The sequence below is a fragment of the Phaseolus vulgaris genome, chromosome 11 (assembly GCF_000499845.2).
Source record: "Phaseolus vulgaris cultivar G19833 chromosome 11, P. vulgaris v2.0, whole genome shotgun sequence".
NCBI classification, from domain to species: domain Eukaryota; kingdom Viridiplantae; phylum Streptophyta; class Magnoliopsida; order Fabales; family Fabaceae; genus Phaseolus; species Phaseolus vulgaris.
The window spans coordinates 34,660,250-34,680,157 of NC_023749.2; the positions used below are offsets into that span (position 1 = coordinate 34,660,250).

The 19,908-nt window shown below is 47.3% G+C and overlaps 1 protein-coding gene across 1 annotated transcript; it reads right to left on the minus strand.

Moving 5' to 3' along the window:
- Positions 1-17,256: 17,256 nt before the first annotated feature.
- On the minus strand, positions 17,257-17,997 carry LOC137806006 (uncharacterized). The gene has a single exon (XM_068605882.1). It carries the CDS (start codon positions 17,995-17,997, stop codon positions 17,257-17,259), a length of 741 nt encoding a protein of 246 aa, XP_068461983.1.
- Between the last annotated feature and the right edge of the window lie 1,911 nt (positions 17,998-19,908).

Below are 19,908 nucleotides of genomic sequence, written 5' to 3' on the forward strand. Positions count from 1 at the left end.
CAAGCAGGGTAAGGGAAGAAAGGGGAAGAAAAAACCGTAAGAGAACCTCTACCCACGCGAAAAATTCAGAAAGGGGAAAACAGAGAAATGAGGAGGGAGAACATAAAAGTGCTGAAATTTAAACAAACCCAGGCAAGTATACGAGCAATACAATAAAGAAAAAGGGTCATCGGAGTAGAAAAAACATACCTTTTGTGGTTGGGAGTAGCAAAGGTATGAGCTTTCGTGAAGAAGAAGAATGCAAGAGTCGCAGAAAATTGCGAGGGGTTCAGAGAGAAGATGAACAGTGAGGAATGCGAAAGAGTGGATGAAACAGTGCCTCGAGCGCGCGTTTTTGAAAGTTATAACGTTAACTCAAGAAGCGCTAACGACACGCATCCTCCGCCGTAGGATCGTGCTATGTGTCGAAAGATTAAAGCGCAACTTAAGGCGTCACATCTCTGGCACAGAGAATGGCACGTCAACAACACAGAGAATGTCTCGTCAGCCGCTCAGAAAATGCCACGTCATCAGAGTGCCACGTGGACGATAGGGCAAGGCCTTAGTCTTTTCGCTGAGAACAAGTATCAGCTCACGACTGGGGGGCTTGTGTACCGTCCCGTTCCCAGGCGTTGACCAACGTCAAAGTCAACGCTAAGTCGAAAGTCAACATATGGTGGCGTCAACAGGTTGACCGCTTGAGGCGTCGCCAGGCATGGGCGTCGCCAGGCATAGGCGTCGCCAGGAGTAGGCGTCACCAAGGTGAGGCATCGCCAAGGAGAGGCGTTGCAAAGTTTAGGCGTCGCCGGGTTAAGGCGTCGCTAGGATAAGGCATCGACGGTGTCACCCCCCGATACCCACGGGTAGGAAAGACCGTGGAGGGGGCGACACCACGAGAGGCCTCAGTACCTTAGAACAGTAATAAAGAAAGGAGACAAGTGGCTTCAAGGCCATAATTCTAGTACTAGTGAGGAGTAACCTGACTTGTGAAGTACCTACGCCACCTCTGTGAGACCCCTGGGATAGATACGACCCATGAGAGGGCCACGCCTAGGGCAAACCATGTGCATGGTACGAGAGAAAGATAGATACACTCCCAGGGCAAGTGACTAGAGGTCGGGGCGCATGAGTTGGCACCCAAAAAGTCACCCCTTGCGCCAGATGCACTTCGAGGAAGAACGACTTACACGATGGATCATCCCTAAGTTGGCTTACGATGCTGTAAGGCCCTCTATAGAGAATAGCAATCAAGTCAGAGAACACAGGGCAGAAAGTACCGAATCATCAAGGGGTACACGTTGCCCTGATAGTATGCTAAGGTACGCGTTTATTTAGCTTACGTTTCGAACGCTTTAAAGCACTTCAAACGCTTTAAATGCTTTGAACGTTTTAAATGTGTTGAACGTATTTAAGCGCCTTAAATGCGCTTTAAGATGCTTTAAATGCACTTTAAGACGCTTTAAACGCTGGAGGCGTTTAAAAGGAGTTTTGGGCGTTCGAGACAGGGATCCAAGTTTTCACAGTCCACACACACTCTAGCTGCTTAACACCACTGTACGCACAAACAATTAGGGCAGCATTTAGTTACTCAGTTACAGACCACCTTCAGAGCATCCAGTCACGGTGCTCCGATACGGAGGTGCGTCATATTTGATGTTTCTCGCCACCTGACTTGATCGTCGGAGTGCAAACGGCCGCGAGGGCGCCCCTTTGTTCACATCTTTTCAGGTACACACAGGCGGTGCAGAGCGAAGGTGCCCTAGCTCGCAAGGACAAGCCACGCACGAAGATGCACCCGGTCAACCGGCGGGAACAATCCTTAATGATGGTTTAGCTTCACTAACCTTGGTTTGAGCGTTAATGGTTATACGTGTCGGTCGGCCTGGCCGTGTGTCGGTCGGCCAGGTTGACAGATTCGTGCCAGCGTGTCTCTGTCATCTCGGGCAGGAAGACGAAGACACATCATGGTGTCGGCCGGCCATACCGATACACCTTTCATGATGCCTTGCTTAAAAAGAACATTTGATGGTCTAGATGGACCAATCCTCAAAGCTCTTTAGACACAGCAAAAACCACTCCCTGTGCTTCTTCTGCTACCCCTAAATCTTCCAACATCTTCCTTCATACAACTTGGTTATGATTTCCTTATGTGCTAACAAATGGTTGTGGTTTCAATGGCATAAAACCCGCACGACAATAACTGCAGACATGGAAACCAACAAAATGCTATAAAGAAATCTGCACCGAAATATCCCCATCCCTACTACTCCTAAATCCGTTCCAACTCCATATTGCTCCCTACTCTTAGATTGAACTGATTAGGCTTATACTTACAAAAAATCAACCCTTGTTCATAGAAGGCCTTTATAAAGTTCCAAACTGAGGGCCAATAACCTTTGTGCAAATAAACCACCCCTGCATCCCAGCTACTCTGCCCTTATGCCACAGATTTAACCAACTCTAAATAACAGCAGCTTCTTTTGGCACAAAATTTGGTCCGCAAGCCTCTAACTCAAATAGGAAACGGTTGCGAGTTAGACCTTGGTCTAGAATTTTCTATTTGCACTTCCTGTTCTCATACAATCAGCCACAAACCAACAATGCATACATGACACTAATTCAAGTGAATGAAGAATTAATGCACATCCACGTGTTGGCATTGTGGACAACAGTAAAACATTAACGTGGTGCTAAAAGATAGTGTAGTGTCACCTCCATAACAACATACACTAACAACATTTGAATCCAACCTACGTTTTTGGCTCCTTCTCAACTTCTCCCGTACATTCTGCTATGTATACATCTACGACTATTTTGCTTCCAGAAAACCTTCAAACGGCTAGGCATCCGACACCATCTTATTACCTTCCAAACTTGGACAGAACCGTGACATTCCAGCTCTATCTAGAGCTTATCCAGCAGTTAAACATCCTTCCCCTCAGCCACTCACATCCTATTATTTAAAGCTCTTTATACATATCACCGAATTAAGAGTCCAGCCTGCAAAAGAGTAATTAAAGGATTTTGACATATGTTTCAACCATGACCATGATTTAAAGTTGGGCCAGCTGGAAGATCTCATCGGCATCTAGTAATCCTTGTTTGAATAGGATAGAGTTTCTCTGGACCCAAATACACCTTATTACAGCTGCCCATATACCTTTCCAAACCAAATTTTTCTTGCTACTAGCTTGTAGACAATGAAAAATCAGAAAATGAATCTTTGGATATTGTGTTGATCGAGCATGATACCCAGCCATTTGAGACATACAAACCAAACAATCTGTGCATACTTGCATTCTATGGACAGGTGCTGACAAGATTCCTCCTTACTTTGACACAAACCACAAGCAGTTGACATCAACAACACTCCTCTTCTACTTAGCCCCACCCTTGTTGAAATTCTATCTATAAAAACTCTCCAAGCTGTTGTCAACACATTAGGAAATGCTTTAGCTTTCCAGAAGATTTCGAAAACAATGTGATGGGTACCCTAGTTTGTTTGGCTAGACATTCATATGCTGAATTGACCGTATATTTCTTTAAAACAAATTCAAAGGTATTAATATTAATCTATGAAATCTTGTACATGCCAACAGGTAAACAAAAATAGTACAAAAGATAAAATAAATAAACCATATATGAAGAAGGAATTACCAAAATAAGTTTTAAACAATTATTTTCTATTTCTATTATTTATTTTACTTAATATAAGAATTAGGATTAAGTTAGCCATTAAGTTGCTCTAAATTTCCTCTTTCGTATTTACTTAATCTAAATTTATTTTTATTTTTAATTTAATGACTCTTAAAGAAAATAAAAAAAACTATTTTACCCATAAATGCTCACAAATTATTTTATTAAAATTATTGTTTGGACTTCGTCATTTCATATTATATCCAATAAACTAAAAATAAAATTAAGGGAATTAAACAATATAATTTAAGAATAAAATTTAAGTGATTAGATGTTGTACAATTTATAAGATAAACATTTGTGTTGAATCTAATATGATATAATGCATCGATAAGCTATGGCTGAAAGATATATTATTATAAAGTAAAAATAAAAAATAAAAATAAAAATAAATATTAATGTAATTGAAATTTATTAAAACATTATTGTTTTTTCAAAAATCATTTCACAATTAAAAATTAACCATTCTCAATTTCAATACAACAGTTTAAATAGATCATTTATTATTATTTCAAAAGAATAAAAAAGTCAAAAAAATATTAAATTAAATTATTTATTAAAATCATCTTCAATCATGGGAAATCATGGGCAAATGGGATGGGGAAGGGACTAAGAAAATTCAATGTAAATTGTGGTTATAAAAACAAATTATTCAATCAATTAATATTTATAGTCCAGTATGGACTATCTTCACATGGGTGTTACATCCTAAAAAATACATTTCAATATGTTCAAAAACTATATGATTCTGCCGACAACTCAAGCGTGGAGGAATTGCCTTGTCGCTTTCTTGCCCCGCCTTTGGCAACTGTGTTATCTGCAAGAGTGCTCTTAGGACCTTCGCTGGGAACTTCGAATGCAACCTGCAAAATACACAGACGGGGTCTCTAGCGGCCGTTTGCACTCCAACGCTCAAGTTAGGTCACAGAATCGCTAACGAAAATAATCTGTGTAAAAAAGTGTGTGTGTATTTCTCTCTGATTCCCTTTTTATCTCCCTCTGTGTCTGTGCCCAACAGAATTCTGCTACGCTGTTCTCCGCGTGTGTCAGAATTCTGTTATGCTTTTGTACGAAAACGTACCACAATCAGGGTCGTGGGTGTCTGGGTTTTCTGTCTGTACCTTTCACGACACGGAGTGCACCTTTATTTGGGTTGCGCCCCTCTCAGACAGTGACACGTGGAGGCATGCAACTCACATCTAACCGTGCACGTGCCACCACCTGAAGGGCTCTAGCGCATCTCTTTGTGCGCCTGAGTTATTCCCTTGCGGAGTAACTTAGCGCGTTTCTTCCATCTGGGTGAAATCGCACATTCCCAGGAGAACGCCAGGTGTGGCTGGACTAGGCACACTCACCAAGCATTGCTCTCTGCATACACGATTTCCCCTTCACGATGCCATGCACGTAATGGGTTGAGAGAGTAACCAATCACTGACCGGTTTACTGACTCCCTCAGGCCACTCTCGTGCACGACTATACCGACGAGGAGCTCTTCTTTCTCTGAGGTATGATCATGCGAGGTCCATGCGTAACGCTCTCGTTGGGAATCTCAGTCCCAGTTTAACTGCGTGTAACACGAAACCCCGATGACCATGCACCCGATGACTGATCGGTGCTCTATTGCTTCTCGCGTTCTCCCCCGGGTGTTTATCTTGGAATTGATCTGTCGGTGGCCACTCGGTTACTGACCACCGATCTCCATACCGGGGGATCTCCTCCATGATTACTCTGCCACCTGATCCACGTGTCCCCCGTTTATCTTGGAACTGATCTGTCGGTGGCCACTCGGTTACTGACCACCGATCTCCATACCGGGGAATCTCCTCCATGATTACTCTGCCACCTGATCCACGTGTCCCCCAGCGAGTGGTCCATGTGGTTATCTGCTGCTGACGTCATCGACTACCGATGACCGATCGGATCACAAGCCCCCTAGTCTCGAGCTGTGAACTCGTTCTCGGCGAAGAGACTAAGTGGTCGCGCTCTCGGTCCACGTGGCAAGTGGGGCCGCATCGCGTGCCACCTCACGTGTTGCCCTTTAACGTTACAACTTCCTTTCTTAATCTTGCGACACGTGGTACATCAACGGCCAGCGTGGAGTGTCGCTAGTGCTTCCCTTATTCAAATAGGCGCGCGTTTTCACTGTTTCATCATCTTCTTCAACACTCTCAGGCTCACTTCAAATTCCCTCTCTGTGCGCCCATCTTCCTTCAAGCTTTCTACCTCCAAACCTTTCGCGATCACTCAAAGGTATGGTTTTTCTTCTTCCTTGGTCTATTTAGGCTCTTTTCACGGATTGCATTCGTCCCTTTCATTATCATGCATTCATCTTCTCTGTTTTTCCTCTTCTCGACCCGCGTTAGGGTTTTCGTGCCCCTCACTCTGCTTTCTGCTTCTCCCTCTTCCTCTTTTTCGCCTGGACATTTCTTTCTTCTTCCCTTCCTCTGTTTTTCACCGAACCATTCATCATTTCTTCTTCTTCCGTTCCTCTGACCCTTCATTTTTCTCCATTGCAGTTATCTCGCAATGGCTCGCTTAAAACAAACCGCTCGAATCGTCGCCTGGTCTTCTGGTGCACAGCCTTCAGCAAGTGCACCGGTGCCGCCACCACCCGATGCAACCTCCTACCATGACAACGCCAGGGTCTACGACTGGGCTCCCTTGGCGTTGCTGGCCGAAACCTCCACCCTACTACCGCAGGGTCACCTCAAATCCCTTTTGAGCAACGACCCAGATAAGCCTTCGTGCGCCGTCGACAGGGAAAATGATTTTAATATCCGTATACGCATTCCTCCTCGAGGGATGCCCATCTGTGCGGATGACAGGGCCACCAATGGGGTGCCCTTCACCTTCGTCTACTCCGCCATCTTCAAGAGGTCGAAGTTGCGCCTGCCCTTCACTTTCTTTGAGAAGGAGCTGATGATGGAGCTAAATGTCGCCCCCTGCCAGCTCCATCCGAATGCCTGGGCTTTCATACGGGCATTCGAGATCCTCTGCAACTACTTCGGGCATAACGCCTCCGTAGATGTATTCCTATACTTTTTCGAGGCGAAGAAACCCGGGGACAGGTCCTGGGTCAGCCTGAACGGGGTTGCTGGACGGGTGCTCTTGGGCCTGTATCAGCAATCCTTCAAGGATTGGAAGGGCAGGTTCTATATGATATCTGCTACCCCGCAAAGTCCAACATTGCTCGAGGGGTTTCCCCTTTATTGGGTTCCTAGAGTTGAATTCAAGAAACCCCGTGGCCTCGAAGTCATGGCCCCTTACGAGCGCGAACTATGTGGGTTGTTCCTAGGGGCAAAGTACAACTCAGCTTTTCTCATCAAACACGAGTTTGATGTGTTGGCTCTGAAGAAGTACATAGGTAGGCTCTTCTTCTTTCACCTCTTAGGATACTTGCACATACTCATGCATACTTGCATACATTTTGACCCACTTGCATAATTATGCCATCTAACTTTTTTTTTTTTTTTTCTTCGATGTAGACATGACTTAAAGGAAGGAAAGGAGGAAGGCATTGCTGGAGCTTGCCCGAATCCAGGGCGCCAAGATGATTGGCTCTTCTTCTTCCACCACCGAACCCATCGCAGCTCCTCCTCTCTCGGTCGCGCCAGCTGAAGGCCCCGAGCCAGTGAGGAAAAGAAGAAGGCTAGCGAAGGCCTTTCCTTCATCTGCCGCAGCTGCTGCTGCCCCTACCCCCTCAACCGAAGAGGAGAGTTCTGGCTCTCCTCTTCTACACCGCAAGAGGAAACTTCCAGAGGTCGGGGGGGCATCATCCCTTCAGCCTGGGGAGATTGAAGTGGTGGAGATAGAGGAAGGTTCAGCCTCGCCTCTTTCTGCTCAACCTGCCCCAGCGCCAACATCCTTCCCCTCTCCCCAACAACTACCATCTCCAGCTCCTCGACCACCATCTCCAGCTCCACTTCCATCTCCTCCCCCAGCAGGCCAAGCTCTTGGTCAATCCACTCCACCTGTTGGGGGCGATTCTGCTCACTCGGGGGATCCCCCGAGACTTCTCGCATCGCCACCACCAGCACCAACCTCCACTGCTACTGCTGAAGGTGGTGGGGGCAGCTCGCGACCAAGCGGCTCTGGTGCTAGCAATGAGAATTTCAGCCGAGTCGTTGCTTTGGTCCGACAGCTCATTCGCTGCCGGGAGCTTATCGAATGGAACGGAGAGGAGGTGGACATGCACTTGGCTAAGCACCGCAAGCAACTAATCCTGGAGAAGAGGATCAAGGAGCTTGAGCATGACAAGGAGTCACTGCAAAGTGACTTTGAGGCTGCCCAAGGGTCCGTAGATCTGATGAGGGGTATGGTGGAAAAAGCCAGGGGAGAGTACCTAGCGCAGGTTCAAGAGACCATCAAGACTGAGATCTTGATAGGGCAAGCCGTCAACTCCCTGGACTGCGAGGTGGTGCGACTGCGGAGCAAGGTGATCCACCTGGAGGCCGAGACCTCCTCCCTACGCCAACTGAACTCACAACTAGTGGGGGAGCTCGAGTCTACCAGGGAAACGGCCGCTACTGGGGAGAAGAAACTTGAAGAGGTGGTGAGCAAGCTGTCTGAGGCAAATGGCCAATTGGAAGAAGCTGCCTCTTCCATTGCTGCCCTTACCACCGAGAAAAATGCTGCGGAGGCCTCAAAGCAAAAATTAGAAGCTGAGAACGCCGACCTTATGAGTGTGGGTGCTGAAGCCCTTGCTGACGGATTCGAGCTGGCGCTCGAGCAGATCCAATGCGTTCTCCCGGATTTGGACCTCTCACAGTTCAGCATTTATCATGAAGTGGTGGATGGAAAGCTCATTCCTCCTCCTTGAGCTCTTTTTCTTTTTTTGTAATTTTATACTTTTGCACAACTTTTGTACTTGGAATTTGTATAAAACTTGGTGTGAATACATACTCGTTTAAGCTATAAGCTTCTTCTCTTGTACTTTCTTGAGCTTCATCTTTCTTTATGCATACGACTAACTGTTAGCTAGCTTAGGTTTAGCGCGATCTTGTACTCTTTGATCTTGGCCTCTACTTGATCACGACTAGCTACTCCTTTAGCTTTGTATTTAACAGTTCTTATGCATAGCTTTGTACTGGATGACTGACTAGGCGTAGTCTGTCTGCCTCAGCTTGTTGTGTAAGAATTTGTTTGGAAAAGTTTCCTCCGACAAGGCAAGACTGATCAGTCATCGTTCTTCAAGCAGCGTACCCACCAACAACTCATCAGTCATCGTTCTTCGGGCAGCGTACCCACCGACAACTCATCAGTCATCGTTCTTCGTACTTCACTTTGCTTCTCTGTCGCTCTAGCGCTAAGTGCATAGAGGACATCGATCGTCAGAGGTGATACCTTGTTTGGCGAAACTTGCTCAACTGCGTGAACTCAGCAATACTTGAACTTGACCCTCCATGTACCGCTTTTAACTCGAGCAAATTGTTTAACCTTATAACAAACTTGGCAAACTGTTAACTCAAAGTAAACTTGAGCAACTATCAACTCTTCGGCGATGACGTTCAATAAAACTTGTGAACTTAAGGCAACAAATCTTAACATAAAATCACTTACTAGGCAGCAGGTTCTGACTCAAACTAGTATTAAAATACAGTTTACCTGATCTGCCAAGTGAAATCCCCCCTACTTCTGTCATCGCCCGGAACTCTTCTGATCTGGTACTCGCCGCACAACCCCTTCACTGTCTCAACTTTCATGCCATAAGGTTCTGGCGATGTTACCTTTCTTCTTTTCATGACCTGATCATTGTTCCCTCATCTGGGGGTAGAGGCGCCTTTCGGATCCTTCTCTACCTCCCTGAGTTTCAGAACAATGATCTGGTCTTACTGGGTCAATATTGATGTTTCACTTAAAGGGGGAAAGGCATTTTCCTTCCCTTCCCACCACTTAAGGTCACAAACACCCCTGACTTTTCAGCTCATCTTGCCTGAACTCACTCGGTGAGAAGGACTTTATCTTGCCTGAACTCACTCTAAGGTGAGAAGGACTTTATCTGGTGCCTCAACTTGCCCAGGGGTTACATCTCCTCTTCCCCTGGATGCACCGAGGACTTGCAAATTATTCTGGCCTGAACTCACTCGAGGGTGAGAAGGACTTTCTCTGGTGCCTCAACTTGCCCAGGGGTTACATCTCCTCTACCCCTGGATGCACTGAGGACTTTTAATCTCATCTCGTACCGGGGCTAGCTATTCATACTTGAGGAGGGGGCGTCCCGAAGGAATCCCTTAACCCCTGCTCAAGGACTAGGTGCCCGGGTTTTAACTGCTATCTGGTACTGGGGCTAGCTGTTCATACTTGAGGAGGGGGCGTCCCGAAGGAATCCCTTAACCCCTGCTCAAAGACTAGGCGCCCGGGTTTTAACTGTTATCTGGTACCGGGGCTAGCTATTCATGCTTGAGGAGGGGGCGTCCCGAAGGAATCCCTTAACCCCTGCTCAAGGACTAGGCGCCCGGATTTTAACTGTCATCTTGTTCTGAACTCTCACCTATACTCTCTTTAGGCGAGTAGGACTTCTTAATCTGTTCTCGCCTACGCTCGCTATAGGCGAGGAGGACTTTTAATTTGTTCTCACCTACGCTCGCTATAGGCGATGAGGACTTTTAATCTATTCTCGCCTACGCTCGCTATAGGCGAGGAGGACTTCTTCTCTTTCTCGCCTGCACTCGCTCAAGGGCGAGGAGGACTTCTTCTCTGGCCTCAAAATGCACGAGAGCGCTGAGGGCTTTTTGCACTACTGATACCTTCGATCGCCAAAAGACGATGAGGTCTCTAAAACTTTTAACTACTGCCACCGATCGCCGTAAAACGACAGGGACTTTAAAACTTTAACTATTGCCACCGATTGCCGAAAAACGATGGGGACTTTGAAACTTTAACTATGGGGACTTTAAAACTATAACTATGGGGACTTTAAAACTTTAACTATTGCCACCGACCGCCGAAAAACGATGGGGACTTTAAAACTTTAACTTCCACCTCCGATTGCCATGTGGCAATGAGGGTTTAAAACTTTTGTGCTTGTGCCTCCAATCGCCAGGTGGAGATGAGGACTTCGAAACTTTATGCTCACGCCTGCGATCGCCAGGTGGTGATGAGGACTTGAAAACTTTACTTGTGCCTCCAATCGCCAAGCAGCGATGAGGACTTGAAAAATTTTACTCGTTTTCCTCCGATCGCTAGGTGGCGATGAGGTCTTAAAACTTTATACTAGTGCCTCCGATCACTGAGTGGCGATGAGGACTTGAAACTTATGCTTTAAAACCTTGTACTGAATGCATGCCATAATCTTTAAACTGGGTCTTTTTTTCTGGAAACTTAAAACAATAAGCATGCGAACTTAAATGACTTGGAAACTTTGATAAAACTTTTTTAACTGAAACTACTTCTTAACGAGTGCCCCTTGAAAAACTGCTTTAACTGAAATTATTTCTACTTATTACCTTGGTGATCTGGTCTTGTGTTTCGCCGTCCAAAGTTTACCCAACTTAAAACGTCTTGTCGTTGATCTCCTTCTCAAGCCACATCTTGACTGGCCGAGGCCTCTTCTTGCTGGTTGACTCTAACGGTAGACTTTAGCCCTTCTATCTCCGTCTATTCAAAGGCTCGAACCACACCGGTGGCGAGCTGCGATCTAGGGTGCCCATGCCCAGATTGTCTCTGAGCCAAGGGTCAGTGCACATGAGTCGTAATGTACCTTTTAGAGGAGTTGTCCTGATGGCTTGACCTTTCACTGACAGGCTTCGTCGTCCAACACTTCTTTGACCCTTCTCTGGGCTGACCAACATCTGAGTTGAGCTCACGACTCACCTCTTGTGCCCGATCACCGGTGACCTCCCCCGAACCCTTGGGTCGAGCTGATGGGCTCTCTTGCATGGTACTCATGCCCCTGTCTTACCTTGCACTAGGTAACCATTTACTCACGGGGCGGCTATGCTCGAGTAGTTGCACTGACACCGAGCTAGGCTGACTTTACTGAAGTACAACTTAAGGTTTGCCACATTCCACGCTCAAGGAATGGCCTTAACTAGTCAGCCTTGGCTTCTTCATTCACTGATTGGAGGGCTTCACCACGATTTGTCGTATGGTCATCTCTTTGCTCCTAGTGCGTGCGGGTCTCATGTTCGTGGTTTCTGGAAGCCCCCCTTGACTATCTGTGATTTGAGGGCTGGAACTAGGTTGGAAACTGCAACTGGAACTGAAAAACTTGTGTGGTGGGACTGATGTTTTATATCGAGCCCCACGGTGGGCGCCAAATGATCCTGCCGACAACTCAAGCGTGCAGGAATTGCCTTGTCGCTTCCTTGCCTCGCCTTTGGCAACTGCGTTATCTGCAAGAGTGCTCTTAGGACCTTCGCTGGGAACTTCGAATGCAACCTGCAAAATACACAGACGGCGCCTCTAGCGGCCGTTTGCACTCCAACGCTCAAGTTAGGTCACAGAATCGCTAACGAAAATAATCTGTGTAAAAAAGTGTGTGTGTATTTCTCTCTGATTCCCTTTTTATCTCCCTCTGTGTCTGTGCCCAACAGAATTCTGCTACGCTGTTCTCTGCGTGTGTCAGAATTCTGTTATGCTTTTGTACGAAAACGTACCACAGTCAGGGTCGTGGGTGTCTGGGTTTTCTGTCTGTACCTTTCACGACACGGAATGCACCTTTATCTGGGTCGCGCCCCTCTCAGATAGTGACACGTGGAGGCATGCAACTCACATCTAACCCGTTACGTGCATGGGACTAGGCTCCAAGTGGCGTGAATTGTTTCTCCAAATCTCAAAATCTAGCAAGCTCCTTTCTATAAGTGTTCTTCTTTCATTTCTTCAATTTTTCATTTGGTAGTTTAGCATTTCTTAGTGTTTCCTTTCATTTGCACTGATTAAAATTGTGTTTCCAGCTTTGTTTCCATTGTTCTGTTCGGTACAGTAGCTTAGTCTTACTTTTCTGTCCAGCTTTCAATTCTTGTTCATCTTTCTTTGTTGTTGATTCCATTTGACAATATATGGACTTCCATATGAGCTTTGGTTTGGTGCAAAGTCTTGGTGAGTTCTTGAATTAGAACATTGATCCAATTCTAAGTAAAGTGCCATTTCATGACCAACTCAAGTTGCTCCTAAGAATGTCAAAGAATCATGTATTCTTGTTGTTGCATTCACATCATGACGTGACACTTTAAGTCACGTTATGATATTTTGACACGTGGCCCAATCGCACGGCCACAACTTAACGCCTCTTGCGCTCCTTAAGTTTACGTTATATCTTTCAAAAACGCGCGCTCCAAATCACTGTTTCATCACTCTTCATATCCCTCTGCACTGTTCATCTTCCTGAAGCTCTTTCTACATACTCTCCTCGAACCTCAACCTTCTCCAACTCGATGATCAAAAGGTATGATTTTTCTTTCTCAGTGGCTCCTCCTTTTAATTTTCTGTACTGATATAACTGTCTGGGCCTGTTTATTTATTTTGCATTCGCGTTCTTCTTCCTCATTTCTCTGTTTCACCTTTTCTGAACTTCTCGCGTGGGTAGGGGTTTTCTTAGGGTTTCTTTCCCCTTTCCGCCTTGACCCCCATTTGCTAAACCTTTTCCTTATTCATTCTTCAGCTCTCTCAATGGCGCGTACTAAAACGACGACGAACCCTCCACCCCCAAAGGTCAACTATAGAGCCCTTTACTCCTGGGCCCCCAACGAGTTGCTCTCTGGGTGCTCTAGCCTGACCACCATGAAGGATTGGAGGGATCATATTGAAGGATCAGGCGTCTATCAGCATCGCGCCTTTGCTAGGAGGCACGACAAGGATATAGTTGTGCTTCCCTGTACTCCAAGCGAGCCTATCTGTGGGGAAGAGAGGTCCAACAATGGAGTTCCATTCTTCTACTTCTACCAAACGGTATTCAAGCGCATTGGGATGCGCTTGCCTTTCTCTGGGTTCGAAAGGGAACTCCTAACAGAGATCAATGTTGCCCTCGCCCAGCTTCACCCCAACAGCAGGGCTTTCGTCAATGCCTTCGGGATCCAAAGGCGAAGCTTCATCAAAAGGGGGTGGGGTCTCCATACCTCCACCCTCTGAAAAACTGCTGCCTCTCCAAACCTTCCTTCCCAAGATCCACCTCAAACAACAACCTCCGAAACTCTTCCATCTCCAACTCAACCACCACACTCGCCACCTCCCATAGCAGCCATGCCTCTTGCGCTGGCTGAATCCACTGCTGCACCAGCCCCCCTAGATAAGGGCAAAGGGGTGGTGGTGGTTCCCTTAGAGGACGAGGAAGACTCTGCTGAAGGGCAAGTCTTGAAAAGAAGAAGGACAACCCGGGCTGCCCCTCAAGCTGTCACCTCCACATCCTCTTAGAACCATGGGGCTGACTCTCTAAGGGAGCACCCTCCAAGAGCCACCTTACCTCCACAACCAATGGCCTTGGAGGGCTGTACTGAAACTGAGCCCACCTCTGCTCCACCATCTGCTCCAGAGCTCCCTCGACCAGTCCAAGACACACTGAGGGGCTACCTCCACAAACGCTCAGGGAGCCCAGTTGAGGGGGCCAAGAAAGAAGGCATGAACTTCTATCTTGGTGCCTTTGCTGCTTGCGCCAACACCTGACGTGGCCAGGCCAAAGCCAGAGCGGACGAGCTTTCTGCGCTCCAGACTCTTGAGAAGGAGAACGCCTCCTTAAAGGAGGAAAAGGAATGCCTGGCTCGCCACTGGCTGCGTTAAGAGGAGGCCTATAAGGACTTCCTGAAGATAGCCCAGAAGGCTAAGGAAGAGGCCAGCAAAAGGCTGCATGAGGCGGGGCAAGCCCATACTGAGCTCTTGGCATAGCTGGTGCCCCTTCGAGTAAAAGTCGTGGAGCTTCAAGACGCAGCGGAGGCTTCTAAGGTGCAACAGAAGAAACTTGAAGACCACTATGTCGACCAGGAGCAGAAGCTGGCGAAAACTGAGGCTGCACTCGAGGCTAAAACCAACGACTGCGATATGCTAACTGCTGAGAGCGCAACTCTGCAGGCCAAAGTTCAGGAGCTGGTTGCTGCTTTAGCGGCTAAAGACCAAGAGATGACTTCTCAAGCTGAGAACTTCAAGGCAAAAGAGGAAAAGCTAGTCGAGGAAGCTGCGACGGGGTTCGCCGACGGGTTTGCTGAGGCCTTTGTCCAGGCGGCTGGTATCAATACCTCAGAGTGCAACCCCTTCAGTGAAGTGGTCGAAGGCAAAATCGTGCCTTTGATGGCTCCTGAAGATTAGCTTATCTTTACCGCTTTGTAACATTTTTGTATTTACTGTACATAATTGCTCCTTTTGTAATCGCTATGAACATCTTCTTCAATATGTTTCTTAATATAATTGATCTTTGGCTTTATCTGCGGTGAATTCTTTCTTCTTCATGCTTTGGATATGCTTTGAATTCTTTCTTCTTCATGGCTTTGTACATTCTTTTCTGCACTTAATGCCTTAGACGACTTGTATCTTCTATTCCTTTCCTTTTACTCTTCGAATCCCTTCTGCTTCTTTGACTTGTAATAATTTCAACTTGCTCTTTGCCGAATCTTCTTCAACCTTGAGGCACTTGCTGCCAAAGGTATTGTTGGCCTTGTCATCACTTAAGACGAAGGAGGTCTGATCTCTTCTATGGCCTCGACGTCGCTCGAGGGCGAGGGAGGACTTAGCTCTTCTGTGGCCTCGACATCGCTCGAGGGCGAGGAGGACTTATCTCACCTGCACTGGGTGTCCACGCTCGAGGAGAGACCCGCTGAACACGAGGTCGTATCGTCCTCAGCGTGTCTAAACATTTGGGATAAAGCCACGCTTTGGTGCCCACGCCCGTGGAGAGGCCTAATACAACAACACCGTATCGTCCATGGGGTGTCTAAACACCAAGGCAACTTAGCCCTTATCTCTGCGTGCTTGGTGCCCACACCTGAGGAGAGGCCTACCAGGGGGTAGTGCCGTTTCGTCCTCAGGGTGTCTGAAAACACCAAGGCGATCAGTGTTCTTGGTTCCCACGCCTAGGGAGAGGCGTGTTGGAAAAATCGCCATATCGTCCCTGGTGTGTCTAAACACAAAGATGATCAGGGATTTTGGTGATTACGCCTAAGAAGAAGGTTTTTCGAAGGATATCGCTTCTCCTTAATTGCGTGTATCTGCACCAAGTGACCTGGTAATCCAATGCTCTGAAACTTCTTACTGTCTGATGCCCACGCTCGAAGGAAACGCCCCCCGCCACTTCCTTGCCAGGTGTCTAAACATCAGACACCGGGGCTAGTCGTTCTCACCTGAGGAGGGGGTGTCCCGAAGGAAACCCTTAACCCCTGTTCAGGGACTAGACACCTGGATTTTAACTTATACTACGCGTACCTTTCAACCCGACGCCCGCGCCTGAGAGTGTGCTCCCGTCACTCGCTTTGGGGTGTCGACTCGTTCAAGCTGGTTTGCGCACTCGACGCCCGCTCCCTTATCTGGCGATGCCTACGCCTGGCGACGCCTACACCTGGCAACGCCTACCCTGGCGACGCCTCAAGCCTTTGTTTTCTGTTTCTTAATCTTTACTTTTATGTTGCGAGAGAAGGAAAAACTGAGACAAAGTTTTCTTGAACTTCTTTTTTACTTGGGTGACCTCCGAAAGGGAAAAAGAGTGTCCCCTTTTAAACTTTGTACTACATAATATTTTTAGCTAAAATAAAACTTTAATTTGGCTGGGTTCCAGCTGCGTGGGATGGGACCTCCTTCCAGAGTCTCGAGCTTGTACGAACCATTCCCCTTGGCTTCGGTTACTCTGAAGGGTCCGATCCACTTGGGGGACAACTTGTTCTCTAACTCAAAAGGATGGACCTTTCGTATAACCAGATCAGCCAATTGGAATTGCCGCGGCTTCACCTTAGAGCTGTACTGATGTTCCACTCTCCTCTTCACAGCTTAAGCCTTTATCCTCGCCTCTTCTCTGGCCTCGTCCAACAGGTCTAGATCTACCCTTCTTTCCTCATTGGACTCTTCTGCCACGAAGCTCTGAAAACGGGGCGAGCTCTCGTGAATCTCTACTGGGATCATGGCGTCTGACCCATATACTAGGCTGAACGGCGTCTCCATGGTAGAGGATTGAGGTGTGGTGTGGTAAGCCCACACAATCCTTGGTACTTCTTCCGCCCACGCCCCTTTAGCTTTCTCAAGCCTTCGCTTCAACCCCCTCAACAAGATTCTATTTGCGGACTCCACCTGTCCGTTCGTCTGGGGGTGTTCGACAGACGCAAATACCTGCTTGATGCCTACTTCCGCGCACAACTTGCTCATTTGTAGGCTGGCAAACTGAGTGCCATTATCTGAGATGAGACGCCTCGGCACGCCGAAGCGGCATACAATGCTTTTCCATACGAAGTGTTGTACTTTATATGCAGTGATCTGCGCCACTGGTTCTGCCTCTATCCACTTCGTGAATTACTCGATGGCCACTATCAAGTACTTCATCTGCCTTATCGCCAAGGGAAAAGGCCCCAAAATGTTGATTCCCCATGTGTGAAAGGGCCACGGGCTATAAATCGACCTCAGCTCTTCTGGAGGTGCCTTGTGCGAGTCAGCGTGCATCTGACACTGTTTGCATCACTTGGCATATTTCACACAATCTTCCCTCACCGACGACCAATAAAACCCTGCGCGAATCACCTTGGAAGTTAATGATCTTCCTCCCACATGGCTTCCACAAATCCCCTCGTGGAGCTCCGACATGATCCTCGTACACTCATCGCCACTCACACATGTCAGGATTGGGTGCGTGAACCCATGCCTGAATAGCACTCCATCTACGAGAGTGTATCTTACAGAGTTCTTTTTTATCTTCTTGCCCTCCCCAGGTTCCGCTGGGAGAATCCCATCTGCTATGTATCGCCTGCAAGGCGTCATCCACGTATCCCCTTCTTCCACGACACACACTTGCACACACTTCTCTTCTTCGGGCGAGGCCGCATAAGCGCTGACACGGGGTGTCCTTGCCGTATCTTGAATTAACGACCGATGACTTCTTGGCTTTCCTCTCGACATGCTGATGTGAAGGACATCCACTCTATTGTCTGCCACAAACTTTCGCGGCGTTTTGAGCGTTTCTTGGATGACTGTCCTCTGCCTTCCCCCCTTGCCTGAGCTGGCCAGCTTGGCAAGTAGGTCAGCTCTAGCATTTTGTTCTCTTGGGACATGCACCAGCTCAAACGTAGTGAAAGCTCCCTTCAACACTTGGACATACCTCAGATACGCCGCCATTTGCGGGTCTTTTCCCTGATACTCCCCGGTCACTTGCCCTGTGACCAATTGCGAATCTCTCTTTGCCAAGAGGCTCTGCGCACCCATTTCTTTGGCCAAGAGCATTCCAGCGATCAGAGCTTCGTACTCAGCTTGGTTATTACTTGATGGAGATCAAGCCCAAGAGAACATGGAGGCCACTCATCAAGCTCAAGAAGAGGTGGAGGCACAAATGAAGGACGCCCATGGAGGTCAAAGTCCACCTCAAAGGATTACAAGAAGCATGTTCAAAGCCTTGGGAGCTAGAGGACATTTATTTTCTCTTTTTGTAGTGACTTTAGTTGAAGGTGCTTAGAGGGAAACCTTAGAAACCTCTTTTGTTATAGCATCTTTTAGGTTTTAGTTAGGAGCTTTAGGGGGGTGTATTAGTAGATAGGTGTAGGAGTAGAATAGGGGGTGCCAAAGTAAAGGAAAGGATCACACCTTCCTTGCCTTGCATTTTAGCGCCGGTTCTAGCTTGTTTTGGAGGGAATTTTGTTTTGTTTTAGCTTTCAATTTTCAGCACCTTAGGCTATAAATAGAGGTGCCTTCCTTGTAAATTTCAGATTTGAATTCATCTAAAGAAACTATACTCAAAATTGGAGTGAGCATTTGGAAAGCTTTTGAGCTTCTACTCTAGTCTTATCTTGAAGGACCATGGTTTCCTCAAGTGGCGGCTTGCACACTCATCTAGGAGCATCCATACTTCTAGTGGCGTGATCATCCAACCATTCTTCCATCTTCATGAGCATTCTCTTCTCCTTCCTTCTTCTTTTTCAATTGTTCATGTTGCCTTGTGTTTTTGATTTGTTTTGGTTCGGCTATTCCAATTTTCCAGCACCTTTGTTCTGTTTTTGTTTTCAATTCCTTTTATGTTCGGTTCATATGTGTTCTTGCATAATTCTGTTCGGTCAATTCATTTTATGTTTCCTTTGTTGATTCAATTTGACAATATTTGGTTCAACCAAATGAGTTTGGGAATTGGTACTTGTTATTGGTGAGTTCTTGACTTAGAACCATGATCCAACTTCTAAGAAAGTGCCTCTATATTTTCCAGCTCAAGGTGATTCCTCAAAGTGTCAAGAATCTTGTTCTATGTGGCTATTGGAATCACATCATTACTTGCCTTGAAGGCGAAACGTAAGGCTTGCTCGATCAACACCCCATTAGGCCCTTCCAAGACTATCCCCGCACCACCTCCCTGCTGATTGGAGGACCCATCCACTGAAAGCATTCACTGTGATCCTAACTCCACCTCCTGGGGGGCACCTCCTGGCGAGAGCTCTGCAACGCAGTCTTCGTAGACTTGCCCTTTGATGGATCCCCTGGGCTCATACTGGATATCAAACTCTGACAGCTCCACTACCCAGCGAACGATCCTCCCAGCGACATCTGGCTTTTGCAGTACCTTCTGAATGGGGAGATCCGTCATCACCACCACTGTGAAGTTGTGAAAATAGTGACGGAGCCTCCTGGCTGAGAATACCACTGCCAGTGCCGCCTTCTCCAACGACTGATATCTCTTCTTTGGGCCCTGTAAAGCCTTGCTTTCGAAGTAGACGGGCCTCTGTACTTGATCCTGCTCTTGGACCAGCACAGAGCTGATAGTCCACTTAGTCACAACGAAGTACAAACGAAGGGGAACGCCAGCCCATGGCTTGCACAGCACCGGAGGCGTCGCCAAGTACTCCTTCAACTTGAGGAATGCTGCTTCGCACTCATCTGTCCACGCAAAGCGGCTATTCCTCTCGAGGCACTGGAAGTAGGGGTGGCCCTTCTCACCTCTAGCAGACACGAACCTTGACAAAGCCGCCATTTCCCCGGTAAGTTGCTGCACTTCTTTCACTGAGGTTGGACTCCTCATGGCAATGATAGCTGCACACTTATCAGGGTTCGCCTCTATCCCCCTCTCCGTAAGCATAAAGCCAAAGAACTTACCCGCCTCAACTCTGAAGACACACTTCTCGGGGTTCAGCTTGA

What these genes read in the sequence shown, in the direction of transcription:
- LOC137806006 (XM_068605882.1), bottom strand. Translation starts at nt 17,997, where the DNA reads ATGGGTGCGCAGAGCCTCTTGGCAAAGAGAGATTCGCAATTGGTCACA.